Here is a 17,473-nt window from a genome sequence, read left to right as displayed (position 1 = left end):
ACCACACCCCACCCCCACCTCCCAGCCAAGTCTCTGTCTGCTGCTGGAGGGTGGCCCTGGGAAAGCACTGGAGCTAGGGCTCAGGGGTGCGCCTCTGGGTCTCAGGCTTATTGTAGACTTGGCATGGAGTGGAATTAACTTTGAGGTGGGGGAGTTCGGGGCCTTAACATCTGTAGTGAGTAAATGTCCTAGTCCGCAGGTGATGTCTCTTGTGCTGTAAGGAAGGGGTCCCTAAGCCACAGGCTTGGCGGTCCTGGTCAGCGACCTGGTAGGAGCTGGGCCCCACGGCAGGAGGTGAGCTGTTGGCTAGCGAGCCAAGCTTCATCTGCCACTTCCCATTGCTTACATTACGCCTGAACCACCCCCACTGCCCCAACTCCAGTTGTCTTCCACGAAAAGTCCCTGGTGCCAAAAAGGTTGGGTACTGCTGCTATAAGGAGAAATAGCAGGTAGGTTTCCAGCTGAGTTGGTGTTTTTAAGCATATCTGGTTGAATAAAGCTGGAAATGGTTCTGTACAGGGCATCAGCAGAATAAGACATGTTTCTGCCAGGCTGGTCCCCTCACCCTGCATTGAAAGGCTAGTTACTTGAGCCCAGCAGGGTGCCCCGTTCTTCCAGAGGACCTTCCTCTTTGCACTCAGGCCACTGGACTGTGTGTAAAGTGAAGTCTAAGTCAGGTATGGGGGATTCTTTTGGCTTGTAAGTGGGTCCATGTTCTCCTTGGTGTTACTGAACCCATCCAAAATGCAGGCCGGCGGTCTGGATCTGGCTGGGATGTGCAGAGTGAATCCAAGACAGTGTGTCAGGAGCAGCGGGCGTCCGGCGCGCGCGTGTGTTCTGCATCTCTCTGTGGGCACGGGAAATGTCCAGGGGAGAGAGTCAGTGTCTCAGCTGGTCACTGAGGATGGCGGGCACGGCTGCTCGTGAGAAGGCGCCACAGCCCGTGCTGACGTCTCTCGTGTCCTCCCTTAGGGGCCGCGTCAGCCAGCAGCCTTCTCCAGGGCCTCAGCTTCAGCCTGCAGGACATCAGCAGCAAGGCCTCTGGCCTCCCGGCCAGCCCCTCCCCCGGGCCAGCCCCACAGGTGCACGTCTGCCTCCCCTGGGCGGGACAGGGCGGGAAGGGAGGCGGCCTCCTCAGCTTAGCTGGCTCTGGCAGGGACACGGGGTCAGGGACAGGTAGCCTCTGACTCCACAGCGGGGCACTGCCAAAGGCTAGTGACAGGTTTCTAGGTCTCTTTGTGTCTTTGCTTTCTTGGTTGTGAAATGAGGGTAATGATAGTCCCTCCTTCGCAGAGCTGATGTGGGGATTAAATAAGAGAATATATGGAAATGCCTGGCAGAGTACCTTGCGTGGGGCAGGTGCGCAGTGCCTGGAGAGGTATCAAGCATGCCGGCCCGCCACACTCGACCGTCGCAGCTTCTGACTGGCCGGGCTTGTGTCCCGCAGGCCACCAGCGTGAAGCTGCCCGCCCCCGTGCAGAGCCTGGGCGCCGTCACCACGGGCGCCGGCAGCATTGTCCGTGCCGTCCCTATGGCCACCGCCCTCTCCTCCTTGGGTGCTGCTCCTGGCGGGAAGCCCACAGCCATCCACCAGCTGCTGACCAACGGGGGCCTCGCTAAGTTAGCAAGCAGCCTCCCTGGCCTGGCTCAGATCTCTAACCAAGCGTCAGGTGAGTCTCTCATGAGAACTGTGGGAATCTTCCCCCAAGACCGTCCTACCTCGTATGATGTTGAACCCAGCGCCACAGGGTCCTGGCCTTGACCTCGGGGATTCGGCTCTGTGGTTCCAACCCCAGGCAACGTGAGAGTACACAGGCTGCTCCTGTTGCTTTTCGACTGACTGACGGGGCCTAGATGACCCAGCTGGGGAGGAGACCACGACGGGAGGCCAGGTGGGGGTGTGTCTCACGGGTGGTCAGGGGACGCTCTAGGAAAGGGAAGTGGAGGCTAGGACAAAAAAAGCCTACCACTCTCTGAATCTCTCAGGCTTGAAGGTCCCCACCACCATCACTCTGACCCTGCGTGGCCAGCCCAGCCGGATCACCACACTGAGCCCCGTGGGCACAGGAGCAGCCCCGTCAGAGGAGCCCGCCTCCCAGGCACTGCCCTCCAGCTCACAGGTGAGTCTGTCTGGGGAGACCGAGGACATGGGCCCAGTGTTGGGCGGTGGGGCCCAGCTGGCTGGCTGGCTGGGGGAGCTGGGCTGGTCGGCAGGCCCGCTGCACCTCCACTCTCAGAGTTTGTGGCTTTGTTACTGTGGTTGGGTTTTGGGTTTTGTTTTTTAGAAGTATAGTTGATGTACAGTGTGTTTGTTTCAGGCGTACAGCACACTCAGTCATACCCTTTTTCAGATCCTTTTCCCCTTTAGGTTATTATAAAACTGCTGAGCAGTTCCCTGTGCTGTACAGCAGGTCCTTGCTGGTCGGAGTTTGTAGCTTTGAGGCTGAGGGAGTCGCGGGCCTCTTTGCGGCTTCTTCTCTGTAGCTCCCCTGGATTGTGTGAGGATTAAACATGAGCTGTGTTCAGCGCCTGGTCAGTGCTCGTCTTCTGCCCCTCTCCGCCCTTTTCTGCTCTGTTCTTGGCTTCACCGTTCAGAGGTTACGTGGGAGCAAAGTGGTAATATTCTCTATTTGACTCTCCAGCCTTGGGCCATCCCAGATCTTTGTGTTCATTGTTGTCTTTCAGGGCACAGTTAGGTTTTTATAGCTCTTACACAGGAAGACACCATCAGTTTCTCTTAGCTGATCTGATTTCCACTGTGACCTTTTCAAGTAAATGTTTCTAACTTTAAATGGTGATCTGAGGGCCACCCAAAGATCAGAGGTTAACAACAACAGAAAGTCCTGACCCCAGCAGCGCTCCTTGAGTGTCCGGTTTTCAGCCGAGGCCTCCTGTGTGGATCCCTGGGGTGCAGCTTCCATGGCTGAAGCTTAGCCGGTCCCCTGACTGCTGCCAGGCCAGCCCCGCCCTGGGACTGGGCACCGGTGCCCTCACCTGAGCCTCCCCAGGGGGAAGTACTGCTCAGAGGTGGTTACCCTGGCTTTGTGCAGAGAGGTACAGGTGATTTATTTTATTCTCTATTCTTTTTAATTACAAAAGTGATTACACTTACTTTAAATAATCCAAAAGTTATAGAAATCATATAATTTATAAAGTGAAAATTTCCCATGATACCACTCCCAGGAATGATAGCCCCTGTTGGTAGCTTGATATGCATTTTTCTAGATTATTCTTTCTACAAAATTCATTATTTTACTCTCTTGACAGAAGTTAGACCACAGAACATGGCTGTTTTCTAACTAACCTTTGTTTGTGAAACACGTGGTGTGTTTCCCTGTCCTTCCATGGAGACTTGTCTGTTTCTTGTCAGTGGCTGTCTCGTGCTTCACTGGGCTCATGTACTAAAGTGCATTTCAGCAGTTCCTGTTAGAGAGCTATGTTTTGTTTTTCAGTAGCGTAAATATTGGTATGGTGACTACCCCTTGTTCACAATTTTTGTGTACCTCTGGGAGATTTCTGTAGGCTGGAGACAGTAAGCTGGGGCCTGTACATCTAACACGTGGCTGCTGTTGTTGTTTAGTCGATAAATCGTGTCCGATCCTTTTATGACCCCATGGACTGTAGCCTGCCAGACTCCTCTGCATGGGACTTCCCAGAACATCTGGCTAGCTGCTGACTAATTGTCCTTCAGAAGGGTTTGTCCATTTACGGTTCAAGCCACAGAGATGAGAATACCTCTTTTCCTCCACCTTGTTGATTATGAAAATCAGTATTTTTTATTTTACTAATTTGATAGGTAAAAAATGAAATTGTTTTAATGTGCATTTTCCTGATTACTTATGAGGTTGTGTCTTTAATGAATTACTTGTCATATTCTGTATCTACTCAATTCATAGCAGCTTTATATATGGAGATGTTTATCCTTTATATAAATATGCAAATATATTATACAAATTGTACATGCTTTATTCCAGTCAGTTACTTATATATATATATATATTTTTTTTTTTTTCTGTTGAAGTATTAAGTTGCTTGTCTTTTAATTTTTGTTTTTGGGTCTTTTATCAAACAGACATTAAAAATTGTTTATGTAGTTAAATCTTCAAATTCTTCCCTTTATGACTCTAAAGTTTTGTGTCTTAAGAAAGCTCTTCCCATTGTAAGGATATAATCTTTTGATGTTTTTAAAATTTTCATGCCTAAAACTGTGGTAAATTTGCTCACAGACAGTTTACCGTTTTACCCTTTGTAAACTGCTGGTCAGCACCACTCGCCTCCAGAGCTCGCCCGCCGCCCCTGCTGAAACTCTGTGTGTGTGTTCTCTTATGTTGCTTGTGTTCACTGCTTACCTTCAGTTGTTCAGTCCATTGGAATTTATTTTTCACTCTAAGTGAGGTAAGGATCTACCTTACTGGGTCCATTCATCTTCCGTTCATTTGAAGAGAGCTGCTCTCACGTTCTAGATTACTTACTGTACACACGGGACCTGTTAGTGCCCTTGCCTGTTTCTGTACTACTTGATTATTGCTTGATAATGCATGTTCTTAAGTATCAATTGTGTTTCTAGTTCCCTAAGATCATCTTTATTCTTTTCTTTTCTTTTTACGAATAATGAGTTTTAAGATTTGTTCATTGCCGTTTTGGAATCAAATGAACTGAATGAGCACAACTATTTCTTTTAAGTCAGTTAAAATGGTTAATTACGTTCAAACATTTCCTAATACCAAGCTGTCTGAATCCCAGATTCAGAGTTTGTTCAGTATGTCCTGTTCTGGTTTTGCTTTTGTTTTTTGCACATTCCTGAATTTTATTGTACGTGTATAAGAAACAAGAACTTCAGCGTAACCAAGTCTAGTCTTGCTTTACTTTTGTTTTACTCAGGGTTTTGACGTCTATGTCTATTAGTAAGATTGGCCTATAGTTTTCTTTCTCTCTGCTCTTGCTTTTTGATGTATGTCCTTTCCTTGTCCAGTTTTGGAATATGAGAAACGTTTTCTTTCTCATATTCCAAAACATTTATATAGCACAAAAATTGCCAGTTTTGTGACGGTTGAATGGAAATGACCTGCAGGCCGTCTGGGCCTGTTTTCAGGCCGTCTTAACCTGGCTGATGACACGGTGATGCCCAACTAGAAAACAGATCCTCATGGGTTATGTTCCTTTTCTTTTAGATGGTCCTCTTCAGCTTGCTCTGCCTGGGGCCGGTGGGGGGATCTAGTTAGAGTTGAGAAGAGAGCAGAGGTCAGCGAGAATCCTTTCGCATGGCTAAACTGAAGGACTTCTACTTGATGGTATTTACTTGAGAGCTTAGTTTTTAGCTGAGTACAATGGGTGTGTCAATTACTAGGAGGGTTCTAGTGGTGATTGTTTTCTTTTAGACAGAGGAGGTGCTTCTAGGTTAAGGCTTGCTGCTTCAAAAGCCTTTAACAGTTATTTCAGTGTGCAGACTGCCAGACAGTATGGCCTCAGGGAAAGCTCAGGCCTTCTGTCTTCAGTAAGCTGTGTGACCCTGGGCAGATTGCAGGGCCTCTCTGCATTTTCTCATCTGGTCTAGCGAGGAGGTTGGCAGAAGTCAGTGACTCAGTTGTGGTGGTGGGCTTAGTAGGGGCTGTCTCAGAAAACTCTTCTGGCTCTGGGAAGATGGATTTCTAAAAGCTGAGAAACAACCACCCATTTCTGATGTTTATATGACAATTGGAGATTTGAACACAGACTGGATTATTGTTTATTAAGAAATGGTTAATCTTTTTAAGGTGTGATCATAGTTTTAAGTTTGAAAATAATCTTTTTTAAATTGGGAGGTTATAGACTGCAATATTTATGGAGAGAATGAATTAAAAAAAAGAAAAGGTTGTAAACACTGACAGACTTCTCTAAGGTCTGTGCCCTTATTTACCTCTGTTTTCCTGGTGGAGATGAATACTTTCTGTGTGTTTCCTTATGAAACTGGACCATTATGTGGCCCTACAGCTGCGAGCTGCAGGAGAAAGGGGAGACAGACAGTGTAGTGCCCTGCGTCAGGGTCCTGGGAATGGACTCCTTGACTGTGATCACGAGGTTTTCCTGTCTCTGGCCACGCAGTGCCCTCGGCAGGCTGGCAGGCAGCCTCCAGCTGTCCGCCCAGCGAGGTCATTGCTGCCAGCACTCCTGGTTGGGACAGAGCTCATGTGTGTACATCGCAGCCCGCCCTGGAGCCGGGCCAGCGCGTGGGCGACGGAGCCTTTCAGGTTTTGATTGTCAGACCTTTCCTCATTCCTCCTCACCTGTGTCCTCTCTCCTCACCCCTCTTTACCGCATCCTCAGAGACCTCTTAGGAGTTTTCCAAAGGCGGAACTAGAGAAATAGGGAGAACCTTTGTGGAAAAAGGCCAACTCTCTCTACTTCCTTCTTCCCAAGCTGCAGGGCTCAACAATTCATGGCATCTTCCACAGCACTTAAAAAACGAGCATGACCTAGAGCAGTGAGACTGCAGAGCAGTCACGGAAAACTTCTCTTCAACTCTGTCACCCTTGACAAGTCACCCGTTTCCTTTTTCCCTTTTTTTTTTTTTAAATAATAATAGGAGCCAGTGATTGTGGTTGACACACAGGCGCCCTATGCAGGTCAGCCCATGTAGCCTCACAGCAGCCCTGGGGAGCAGGTGCCCTCGTGTCTGTGGCTCACAGAGGAGGGAAAGGAGGCCAGAGGGTGGAGCGCGGCCGAGGAGCAGTGGCGGGGCTCTGACTGCAGTCTGCGGCTGCCGGGACACCCGTCCTTGCGCCTCTGCCGCCCCCACCGAGCATTATTGCTTTGGAATAAGTTCCCAGGGGCGGGGTAACCGGCTTAGTAGGAGGGTCGGTTGTGCTAACCTGGCAAGCTGCTGACCTTGTTCACTGCCTCTCCCGCCACAGCGCCTGCCTCCAGCCCCCTGAGGACACTGTGCCACATGTCTTCCTTTGCCAGGCTGGTGACGGCTGCTGCACGGTGAGGCCTGGGCGGCGTGCGGTCCTGCTGAGCTGTCCACTTGTCCACAGACCTCTTTAACACAGTCATTCTTGCCTCTCTGTCAGCTGTCTTCAGGGCTGGACCTCCGGGTCTTGTGTAATCATGAGGCAAGGTGATACAGCACCAGCAACGGGACCCTGTTCCCCAGTCGCTACTGGTCTGATTCCCAGGATCTCCAGGTCCTCAGCAGACCTGGTTGGGCACGAATCTGAGGCACTGCTTCCCCATCAGGAGCTGTAACTTGACCCAGGAAGCAGTGTCAGACTGCTCACTGCATCGTGATAAAGGAGCACCTCTTGGAAGTCTGTGCCTCCCTGCGCCAAGTTAGGAGGAGGCATCTGTGTGGTCCGGGGCTGTAAGAGTTGAGGTCAAGAGCCCTGTGCTGAGGGCAAGGATCATCCCGGCCCCCCAGCTGGCGGCTCAGTGCCAGGGGGCTTGTTCTGTCCGTCATAGTCCACCGAACAGTCGTGGGAGAGGTCTTTCCAGGCAGCACTCACCATGGGAGCCACGCTGGATACCAAGTGCCTGTTGAGGCCTGGGGACTCCACTCCAAACCCACGAGAGGGTACAGAGACCCGGACTGTCCTCTTTGAGTCCCTTTGGCTGCTTACAGACCCGGAGACAGCAGCTGCCGGGAGGAGAGAGCCAGCTTTTCTTTTTTCCATCATGTTTGGGCAGTTCTTGTATTCAGAAAGGCTGAAGAGGACGAAGGGGACAGCAAACAGAGTGACCTGGAGGGCACGTCAGTGATGAAGACGCTCGGGGCTTGAGGCTTTGCATCTGGCACCTAAGGAATTGTGGATGCGACTGGAGACGAGAATTTGCCGGGCCAGAGGAAAGAAGCCCCAGCCCTGAAATTTCTGCGCTCAGTAGTGGAGCAGGGACAGCTGCTAAGTGAACATCTTGGCCGTTCGTCCCATGAAACTCTGACATCAGGACAACAGATGCCATGCTTCGGTGTTTCTGTTTCAGCTCTGTGTGTGATTCTCATCTTCTTGCTCAGAAGTGGGAGGATGATCGGCATTGACTTTCCTATTCAGGGTGCTCAGTACCAACCTGAGTCCTGGAGGTGGAGGTCCCTGGAGAAGTGATTACTGAGGATGGAGCCCTGAGCCCTTCCTTACCTCCTCACGACACTTGTGTGCAAAAGTATTTTTAGATTTGGTTTAGAATCCAGAGCTGACTTCTTTCCCTATTGTACTCTAGAAAGTTTCCAACCCAGGTGTAAGGCATCCCACGTATGACTCTTCAGTATCTGTGGGCAGGGAGGAGCCACAGCATACCATGGCTGGACCTGTGGTGAGGGTCCTGACCTGGGGGCGGTGTGCATCCAAAGCAAGCCACCTGTGTTCAGTCCAGGAGCCTCAGTCCAGTCTGAGAGTGGCAGCCGGGAGGGAGCCTGTGGTATAGAGGAATCTCAGACAAGGCAGACGGGGGTGGGGGGTGGGCGTCCAGGCAGGGCCCGGGGCAGTGCACAGCCCAGGCGTGGAGTGGGCAGGTTATACACTGTAACCCCCCCCGGCGACCTCCTGCCGAGCTGGTCTCTGAAGTGATTCACACAGAATTAGCCTGCATCTTTGCATTAGTGGGCAGGTAACTGCTTTCTGAAATTCAGGCAGCATTCAGTAAGTTGGAGGAAGATACGAAATGTGAAAAAGACGTCCAGGGTCAGGGGTTTGGTGACTTGACAGGTAAGATCATAACACACCAAGAGGAACTGAGGACAGTGAGACCTGTGTGAAGCTTCTAGCAGTCACTCCCAGCAGGTTCCTGAACAACCCATTCGTGACTTAGGAGTGCATTCTAGACAGCACTGGGGGGCTGCTCTGAAAGATGCTGACCCCGCTGTGGGCTGGGCCAAAGGAGAAGCTGAAAAAACATCCCGCGTTTGTCTGAATCCTAGTAAGCTTCCCACGAATGATTTCCTGAGGTTTGGCTTATACACCGGGAAGGATGCCAAAGCTGGAGAAGGGGAGTAGTGAGAACCTTGGTTCTGCTGCACTGTGGAGGGACGGGCTAAAGGGGGAAGTAGTTGAAGTCCCTAGAATCATGCTCCCCAATTCCATACTTCTGTAGCCACATTTCTTGAAGTGGAGAAGGAGCTTTCCTCTGCCAATCACGTAGCAGACCTAGAGTCCCTGACCTCGGAAGGTGACAGTATTGGCCAAAAGTGTAGAAGGATCCACAGGGCTTTAGCTGAGTTCTTGGGTGACAGGTACGTGCTGATGCCCTGTGAAAGCAGTCTTTGTGTGAAGACGAGGTCGCTGATGGAGGAAGACCTGTCCTCGGCTCCAGCGCTGGGACAGTCCTGGGCTGGATGGGGTATCGAGCTGAGCTGCTGTGACAGTTCTATTTTCCATTAGCCAAAACAATTAAATAAAAACAGATTTTGGATTGCTTCAACATGTCTTCACTCAACTTCTTACTTTTATTCTGGTAACCACCCAGTGGAATGGCACAGAAAACAAAAGCTACAGTATTATGGTAATTCCGCTGACCATCTTCCTGATGCCTGCAATACCCACGAGGTGGGTGCTGTAATTCCCTTTACAGATGAGGAGACTGAGGCACAGAGAAGCCACACAGCAGGACTGAGCCCAGACAGTCTGATACCAGTGTCTGTTCTTCTCTGCACTGTGCTGGGATTCTGAAATGGGAGACCGGAAGTGGAAATTAGCACAGGAGGTGAGGAGATGGTGGCTTGGCCTTCATGCGACTCCTTTCAGTTTAGACCCTAGGCCCACCAGGCCTAGAGTGACTGCTGCTGCCCTGGTGGGCTCTTGGCTGGGCCTGAGTCAGTAGGTGAGGTCCCTCACCCTTGATCCTGAGAGATGGAAACCTCTTTGCACATCCTGTCCCTCTGCTGCCCTCCAGTAATTAATGACGTAGCGGTGAATGAAAGAATTCCAACCTCCACGTTATCTGTGATCTTGTGTCTAAGAGGACCTTTCTGAAAGTAAAGTGAAAGTGTTAGTTGCTCAGTCGTGTCCAACTCTTTGCAACCCCATGGACTTTGCAACTTCTTTGTCCATGGGATTCTCCAGGTAAGAATACTGGAGCGGGTTGCTGTTTCCTCCTCCAGGGGATCTTCCCAACCCAGGGATCCAACCTGGGTCACCTGCACTGCAGGCAGATTCTTTACTGTCTGAGCCACCAGGGAAGCCCTTAAATTCCAGGTGCCCGCCTTCAACCTTGGAGCCGCTGTGGGTGGAAACTGTGGTTCTGGTGCACTGCTGAAAGGCCTTCACGTGCGAGCTCTTCTCGTTTCCTTCCTTACTAGAGACTTCATCTCACTTCAACTCCAGTCTCACCGACTTGGGTGTGTCACATGAAGGGAGAGGTGAAGATTAGGTTGTTAAATGATAGCTGTCTCAAATTTTAGCAGTATAAGGACAGGGCCATAGCAGATAAGGATACAGAAGAAATTCTGTTGCCTTTTTCTCTCCCTTTCCAAAGCATATGTTTTAGTCAGGGTTGATGACTGCAAGAAGCAGGAAACTCTTCACTACCCAAACTAGTTCTAAAAGGCAATACTCTCTCACAAGGTGTCTTCACTGACGGGAGCCCGCCAGTCTCCACTGCCCGCCTGATGATGCCCGCTGAGCTGGCACGGCCAGGGGCCGGTTTTGACTCTGTCGTCACGGGTTTTCCATCCCTTTGTGAGTGGCCAGTCTCTGTCTCTCCTCCAAATTCTGAGCACAGTGAGTCTGGTTGGCTCAATCCCACGTACAGGTTGGTTTTTCTTATACCCTTTCTCACCCCAGTTTAGTAACATCCAGAGGATGAAGTCATATGGCCCATGTTTTGCCTTTCTAAGGGATCTACCTGAGCTATTTCGATGTGTGTGTGTTTAACTTACATTGAGAGCATAGGGAAGTCCCATGTTCATCTTCCTCCATTTTCAGTTTCCTCCAATACTTAAAGTTCCCATAACTAATAGTTCAGTCTAAGTCAGTAAAGATTGACAAATTTGACTAAATAAAAGTTTAAAGCTGTGGTTTAAAAAAACACCTTTTTTAAAAGTGTGAAATAAATTGTGTATGTGTATGTGAAAGAAAACAGAAAAGAATGGAAATATACACATCTACCAGTTGGCACATGTCCTGCAGAGGATAAAAGGATCAGGGAGAAAGATCTATATACAAACCCCAACAAATTTTAAACAACTTACTGAAGCATCACAATACACCTAGGAGAAAGGCTAAAACAAAAAACAGAGACAGAATAAGGATGCAGGGAAAATGTATCTCTTCTACATTACTGGTGGGAGCATCAGATGGGTTTGCTCTAAGTTTTTGCTATGACTGCATATTACTTGGAATATCCAGGTGGCTCAGTAATAAAGAACCCGCCTGCCAATGCAGGAGATGTAGGTTCTGTCCGTGGGTCGGGAAGATCCTCTGGAGTAGGAAATGACAACCCACTCCAGTATTCTTGCCTGGGAAATCCCATGGACAGAGGAGCCTGGCGGGTTACAGTCCGTGAGGTCGCAAAGAATCAGACATGACTGAGCAAATACACAACAAAAATGAATGTTCTATGGATTGAATGTACCATAGTTTTTAACTGCTCACTTGTTGAGTGGCATCTTGATTGTTTCCAGTTTGGGGCTATTGCAGATAGAGCTGCTGTGAGCATTTCTAAGTGGGTTTTTGTATAAACTTTCGTTTTCATGTCTCTGGAATAAATGCCCAGGAGTGTGATTATCAGGTCATATGGTAAATTTTTATCTTTTGAAGAAACTGTCGAACATTTTCCCAAGTAGCTCTTCCATTTTATGGTCCCACCAGTAATGTAGTCAGTCAGTCAGCTCAGTTGCTCAGTCGTGTCCTACTCTGCGACCCCCATGAACCGCAGCACGCCAGGCCTCCCTGTCCATCTCCCGGGGTCCACCCAAACCCATGTCCATTGAGTCAGTGATGCCATCCAACCATCTCACCCTCTGTCGTCCCCTTCTCCTCCTGCCCTCAATCTTTCCTAGCATCAGGGTCTTTTCAAATGAGTCAGCTCTCCACATCAGGTGCCCAAAGTATTGGAGTTTCAGCTTCAACATCAGTCCCTCCAATGAACACCCAGGACAGTAATACAGAAGAGATCCATTTTCCCTGCATCCTTACACTGTCTCTGTTTCTTGTTTGAGCCGTTCTAGATATACCGTGCTATCTCATGTGTAAACTTTGTTGAGGTTTCTGCGGCCTAGGGTCTGGTGGCTCTGTCCTCTTCATGTGTTTTCTGTAGGTGCTTGAAAGACTATACTGTTGGGTGGAGGGTAAATGGTGATAAGATTCTGTAGGTTGATGGTGTTGAGCTCTTACAGCTTATGCCCTTGCTGATTTTCGTCAAGTTCTGTTGGTTGAGAGAGTGCTGTTGAAATTTCCAACAATAATTGTGGAATTGTCTGTGTCTCCTTTAAGTTTTTGCTTCAAATATTTTGCAGTTCTGTTATCTGGCACGTACCACTTAGATTTCTATGTCTTTTTGGTGGATTGACCTTTTTATCATTATGTAATGTCCCTTGGACTGCAAGGAGATCCAGCCAGTCCATCCTAAAGGAAATCAGTCCTGAATATTCATCGGAAGGGTTGATGCTGAAGCTGAAACTCAATACTTTGGCCACCTGATGTGAAGAGCTGACTCATTTGAAAAGACCCTGATGCTGGGAGGGATTGAGGGTGGGAGGAGAAGGGGACGACAGAGGATAAGATGGTTGGATGGCATCACCGACTCAGTGGGCACGAGTTTGAGTAAATTCCAGGAGTTGGTGATGGACAGGGAGGCCTGGCGTGCCACGGTCCATGGGGTTGCAAAGAGTCAGACAAGACTGAGCGACTGAACTGAACTGAACGTCTCTCTGTACCTGGTTATTTTCTTTGCCCTGAAGTTTACTTTTATCTGACAGACATTCACATGTCACATCTGATTCCATTTCTGGTTTTGGTATCTTTTTATACTTTTAGAAATTGTCTTTTATTATTTTCGGCTGCTCTAGGTCTTCGTCGCTGTGCATGGGCCTTTATAGTTGTGGCGAGCTCGGGAGACTGTTTGCTGCAGTGCATGGGTTTCTTGTTGCGGTGGCTTCTTTTGTGAAGCACCGGCTCCAGGGCTCGTGGACGTCAGTAGTTGCGGCTCATGGGCTTATTTGCCTCGTGGAATGTGGGATCTTCCTAGACCAGGGATCAACTCCGTGTCTTCTGTGTTGACAGGCAGATTCTTAATCACTGGACCACCAGAGAAGTCCCGTGATTATCTTTTTTGTACCCTTTCTTCTATTGCCAAACATCTCCAATTATCTTCTACAATAAATTCCCAGAAATAAGACAGTCAGATGGTATGAATACTTTTTATGACTTACTGTTGTCTAAGCAGCTTGTGATAAGTTATGCCCTCACCAGCAGTGTGTAATGCTGCTTGTTGGTTTTGAACTGCACCTCACTTTATATTTTTAATTTAGAACAGTGGAACAGTGGAAAATGTTTCCTTTTTCCTTCTGCATACATCAGTTCCCAAATTAGAAATTTCCTGTTGAAGGAACCACATATCCCAAGTTCTAATTTGGGACATACGGGAATGTGATAAGAAGGGAGATGGAGAAATGGGTAATCTTTTGTTTGGTATCATAGCTGCTTACGTACATGAACACAAGCCCACACTCACTCACACACATGAACATTACACATGTGTACAAACGTTCGTGCCTCACACCCTCACAAGCACATTACACACGAGTGATTGCATTTGTGCGTGCACCAGTTCACTCCTAGGTTTTGTCTTATTCTATTTGGTCTGCTATAATAAAATGCCACAGATTAGGAGGCCTATAAGTGAGAAATTTATTTCTCACAGTTCTGGAGGTTGGCAGTTCTAAGACCAAGATGCCTACAAATTCAGTGTCTGGTGAGGCCCCCTTCCTAGGCTGTCTCTTAGCTGTAACCTCCCTTGGCAGAAGGGGGCAAGGGAGCTTTCTCAGTCTCCTTTATAAAGGCACTAATCCCATCCACGCCGGCTCTTCCCCTCATGACCTAATCACCTCCTGGAGGCCCTGCCTCCGTAGTACCATTTTCAACCTAATTCCAGTGTGGGAGGGCATGACATGAGACCACGGCAGATCCCTCATGGATCCCCTGGCTGGACTGGAGGCTTCAGCATGGCCAGGGCATCCTCAGAGTCTGTCTCTGGCTTCTTTTATTCCCTTATCCTTGCCCGAAGTCCCCGCCTCTACCAGTTTCAGAAGTTTTAACCACTGATCTGGGAGCGAAGGTTGACTCTGGGACAGAAAATGAGGATTTGGAGAGGTATGCCTCAAGAAGGTGAAAGCAGAGCTTCCTCCCCTCTCTGAGATGGTGAGTGAGTTTGGTTAAACCCCTGGGTGGAGCTCTGGATGGTGACCGGAGGTCTGGATTCTGACAGACCTGTGGCAGGAACCAGGGCTGGCACCTGCCACACGGGTGGTGTTGAGTAGCAGCTTCGAGGGGCAGTTATGATTTGTGTCTGTGGTGTCTCCCTTTTGTTTTTCCTAACATTTTAACAGAGTTTTGTTTCTTTCCTTGCTTAGTCTCAGGAGTGTGTGTGTGTTCAGGGGGAAGCAGATGGGCTTGGCCCATATCTCTGCAGCGGTAGTCAAGAGTGGCTTCTATCCCTTCTCCAAAGCGGGGTGGGGAATTGGCCCAGGTCACTGGCAGGAAGAGCTGCTCTTCTGCAGGCCCGTCAGTGTCCGGGGCAGATGGGGCGAGAACCACTTCTCCAGAATGAACCTGGGCACGGCTCCTGTGTGGGTCGGGGCCCTCTGGGAGCCACTCAGGCAGCTGGGGAATTCTGAGGGGGGGGAGGGTTCTGATGCTGACTAATACGCACAAATACCGTAATAATTCAGGTGGAAAAGAACTTGGGTGGGTCCAGGACACCTGTCTGACGGCCTGCCTGTAGTCTCTGTCGTGTCCAACTCTTTGTGACCCCACGGGCTGCAGCCCGCCAGGCTCCTCTGTCCATGGGTTTCTCTGGAGTGGTTTGCCATTCCCTTCTCCAGGGGATCTTCCTGACCCAGGGACTGAACCTGGGTCTCCAGCATTGCAGGCAGATTGTTTACCGTCTGAGCCAGCAGGGAAGCCCACTGTCCCGTGGAGACAGGTGGAATTGGGGATTGGTGGTGAACAGGAACCACTGACTGCCCTGAGGGAGCCTACATTCCTGGGGGAAGATGGAGAATGGGTCTGGCAGTGGCAGGAGGGGCGAGGCGCTGGGGCCTGAAGGCACGTGGGAGGCGCCTGAGCCAGTCAGGCGTCCTCAGGTTCCCCTGAGAGGCTGGAAGGGGGCCAGAGCCGAGGAGAGAATGCGTGTCAGGTCAGTGTTTCCTGTGCTTCCAGGTCCGAGGAAGGGCCAGGCAGCTCAGAACTGAAGTGGGGCCTCAGGACTCAGCCCAGAGAGGCTGTGAGGGTGGGGACATCGCAGTGGGGAGGGCGACGCCATGGGGGTGTGGAGTCAGGAGGCTCAGAGGAAGCAGGGCCAGTAAGGAGACTTTCACACTAAGACGTTTGAGGTTTAACTTGAGGGCAGGGGGGGTATTGGCCAAGTTTATGCAGAGCTGGAGTGGGAATGAGTCTTTGAATTTACCATCTGACTCGCTCAGTACGCAAGGCCATCTCAAATGCACCGCAGCTACTCTACAAGTGACAGTACAGTTCCTCCACTCCACTCTTGGTGTTTTCGTTTTAAATTCTTATCTTTGGCTGTGCTGGGTCTTCGTTGCTACATCTGGACTTCCGCATTGCAGGGCACGGGCTTCTTATTGCGGCGGCTTCTCTCGTTGCAGAGCCGTGCTCTCGGGTGCCTGGGCTTCAGGAGTCGCGGTTCCCCGGCTGTAGAGCACAGGCTCGGGCGTTGTGGCACATGGGCTTAGTTGCTCTGCAGCTGGTGGGGTCTTCCCCGATCAGAGGTCGAAACCCCGTCTCCTGCACTGGCAGGCAGATTCTTTACCACTGAGCCACCAGGGAAGCCCCCTACTCTTGATGCTGGCTATAGATAATCCTTCTTCACGCAGCCCATGTAGACCTTTTTTCCCCGCCCCCGGTTGTAGGCAGCGTGCCTAGATTTCTCCCCAGAAGCTGCCTTGCTGATTACTACCCAGGCATTGAACTCAGTAGCCCACGAGCAGGTGATGTCCAGCCCTAGTTTCTAGGATTTGGCTCCCTGGCCCAAACCCTGCTCCCCCACAACCCTTGCTCATGTGGGAGGGGAACCAGACAGCTCCGCACAGGACCTGCGGCTGAGACGTGGCAGTGAGCTCAGGGACCTGCGTTTAAGTGAAACAGCCTTCATCAGGTGGTCACCAGCTAGTCATCATGTGTATACACAGCAGCTCTGTGGCAGGTAAGCCTTCCTGGGCCCTTGGCAGACATTACTAATCCATTACGTCACCTTCACACTGAGTCAGCCAGAAGCTGCAGACAAACCATCAATCAGAGCTGGTACCTGGGGTGAAGCCGATTTGCCATCCTTGTCCCAGACCAGACAGGATGCAAAGGTCAGGGTGACTCTGAGTCAGAAGCCAGGCCGGAGGGCAGTGGTCAGTATGCCAGGGATTTCAAAAGCCCTGTGGTAAAGGCAGGGCAGGGGGTGGTCAGGCTGGCCAAGCAGAAATGCAGGGAAGGAGCTGATGGTTCACCTTCACCCAGAACCTCAGTTTGCAAAGCACTTTCACTAAATGCCCATGACTCTCAAGGTAGAAATTACTTCCATATTATAGAAGAGGCAGTGGAGGCCCAGGGGAACCTGTTCCCAGTGTCACCAGTGTGGCAGCTACGGTTTTGGTCTTCCTGACAGACACTCCCTGTGAGGGAGCAGGCCCGCGCGCCTCGTGCGCACCGGTGTGAGCCCAGGCTTTTCCTGAAAGCTCTGTCCTTGCCTTGGGACCCCCGGGAGGGAGGGCAGCAGAGCTGAGCCAGAGAGCAGTGACACGCTAATAAATGTCGGAGTACCAGCTCCCGGAGGGTGCAGTCCTCTCACTTTGGCCTCGTTCAGGCTGCCAGTGTGATGCTGAATGCAGGGTTGGCAAGAGAGGAGCCGGGGGGAGCCAGCTGCAGCGCCCCCAGGGCAGGGCCCACAGCCTGGTTATTGAGCTCTCCCTGCAGCCCCCTGAGCCACGCAGGCTCTTTCCTGCCTGAGTAGGGACTCGCTTCTGTTGTTGGCAAGTAAAGGGCTTGAGACTCCTCCCTGAACCCACGGAGGTGTCGGTCTCAGGGGTGGGGATCTTCCCTCCCTGCCCGCTGCTCCCTCAAGGGAGAGGTGACCAGACCAGGCAAGTGGTAGGAATCAAGCCAAGGCGGCGCCCCCACAGTCAGGTGGAGGTAGGGAGGTGCCCATCCCTGTTCTCCCCCAGCGGCCCCTTGCTGCCCAGGCGGCCTCACAGACAGGGCTGGGCAGGGACTCCACTGCTGGTCGCAGGTGGTATTGGTTCTCCAGGGAGGGCCAGGGGCCCAGAGGAGCCAGTGTGGGC

General features: G+C 50.6%; 1 protein-coding gene across 6 annotated transcripts in view; it reads left to right on the top strand.

The window, feature by feature from the left end:
* KANSL3 (KAT8 regulatory NSL complex subunit 3) overlaps positions 1 to 9,630 on the top strand; it is a 42,098-nt gene extending 32,468 nt beyond the window's left edge. For 2 of the 6 annotated variants that reach the window (XM_010829594.1, XM_010829592.1), the window contains 4 exons: positions 973 to 1,082; positions 1,448 to 1,670; positions 1,987 to 2,120; positions 6,891 to 9,630. In XM_010829594.1, the coding sequence (XP_010827896.1) occupies positions 973 to 1,082; positions 1,448 to 1,670; positions 1,987 to 2,120; positions 6,891 to 6,911 (488 nt within the window). In that variant the 3' untranslated portion in view covers positions 6,912 to 9,630. The other 4 variants (XR_824307.1, XM_010829591.1, XM_010829593.1 and 1 more) reach the window with 4 other exon arrangements.
* The last annotated feature ends 7,843 nt before the right edge of the window (positions 9,631 to 17,473 follow it).

This window comes from Bison bison, unplaced genomic scaffold (genome assembly GCF_000754665.1).
Source record: "Bison bison bison isolate TAMUID 2011002044 unplaced genomic scaffold, Bison_UMD1.0 scf7180017864508, whole genome shotgun sequence".
NCBI lineage: Eukaryota > Metazoa > Chordata > Mammalia > Artiodactyla > Bovidae > Bison > Bison bison.
Note: the sequence above shows the minus strand (reverse complement) of the source record. Positions and strands in the feature narration are given on the sequence as shown.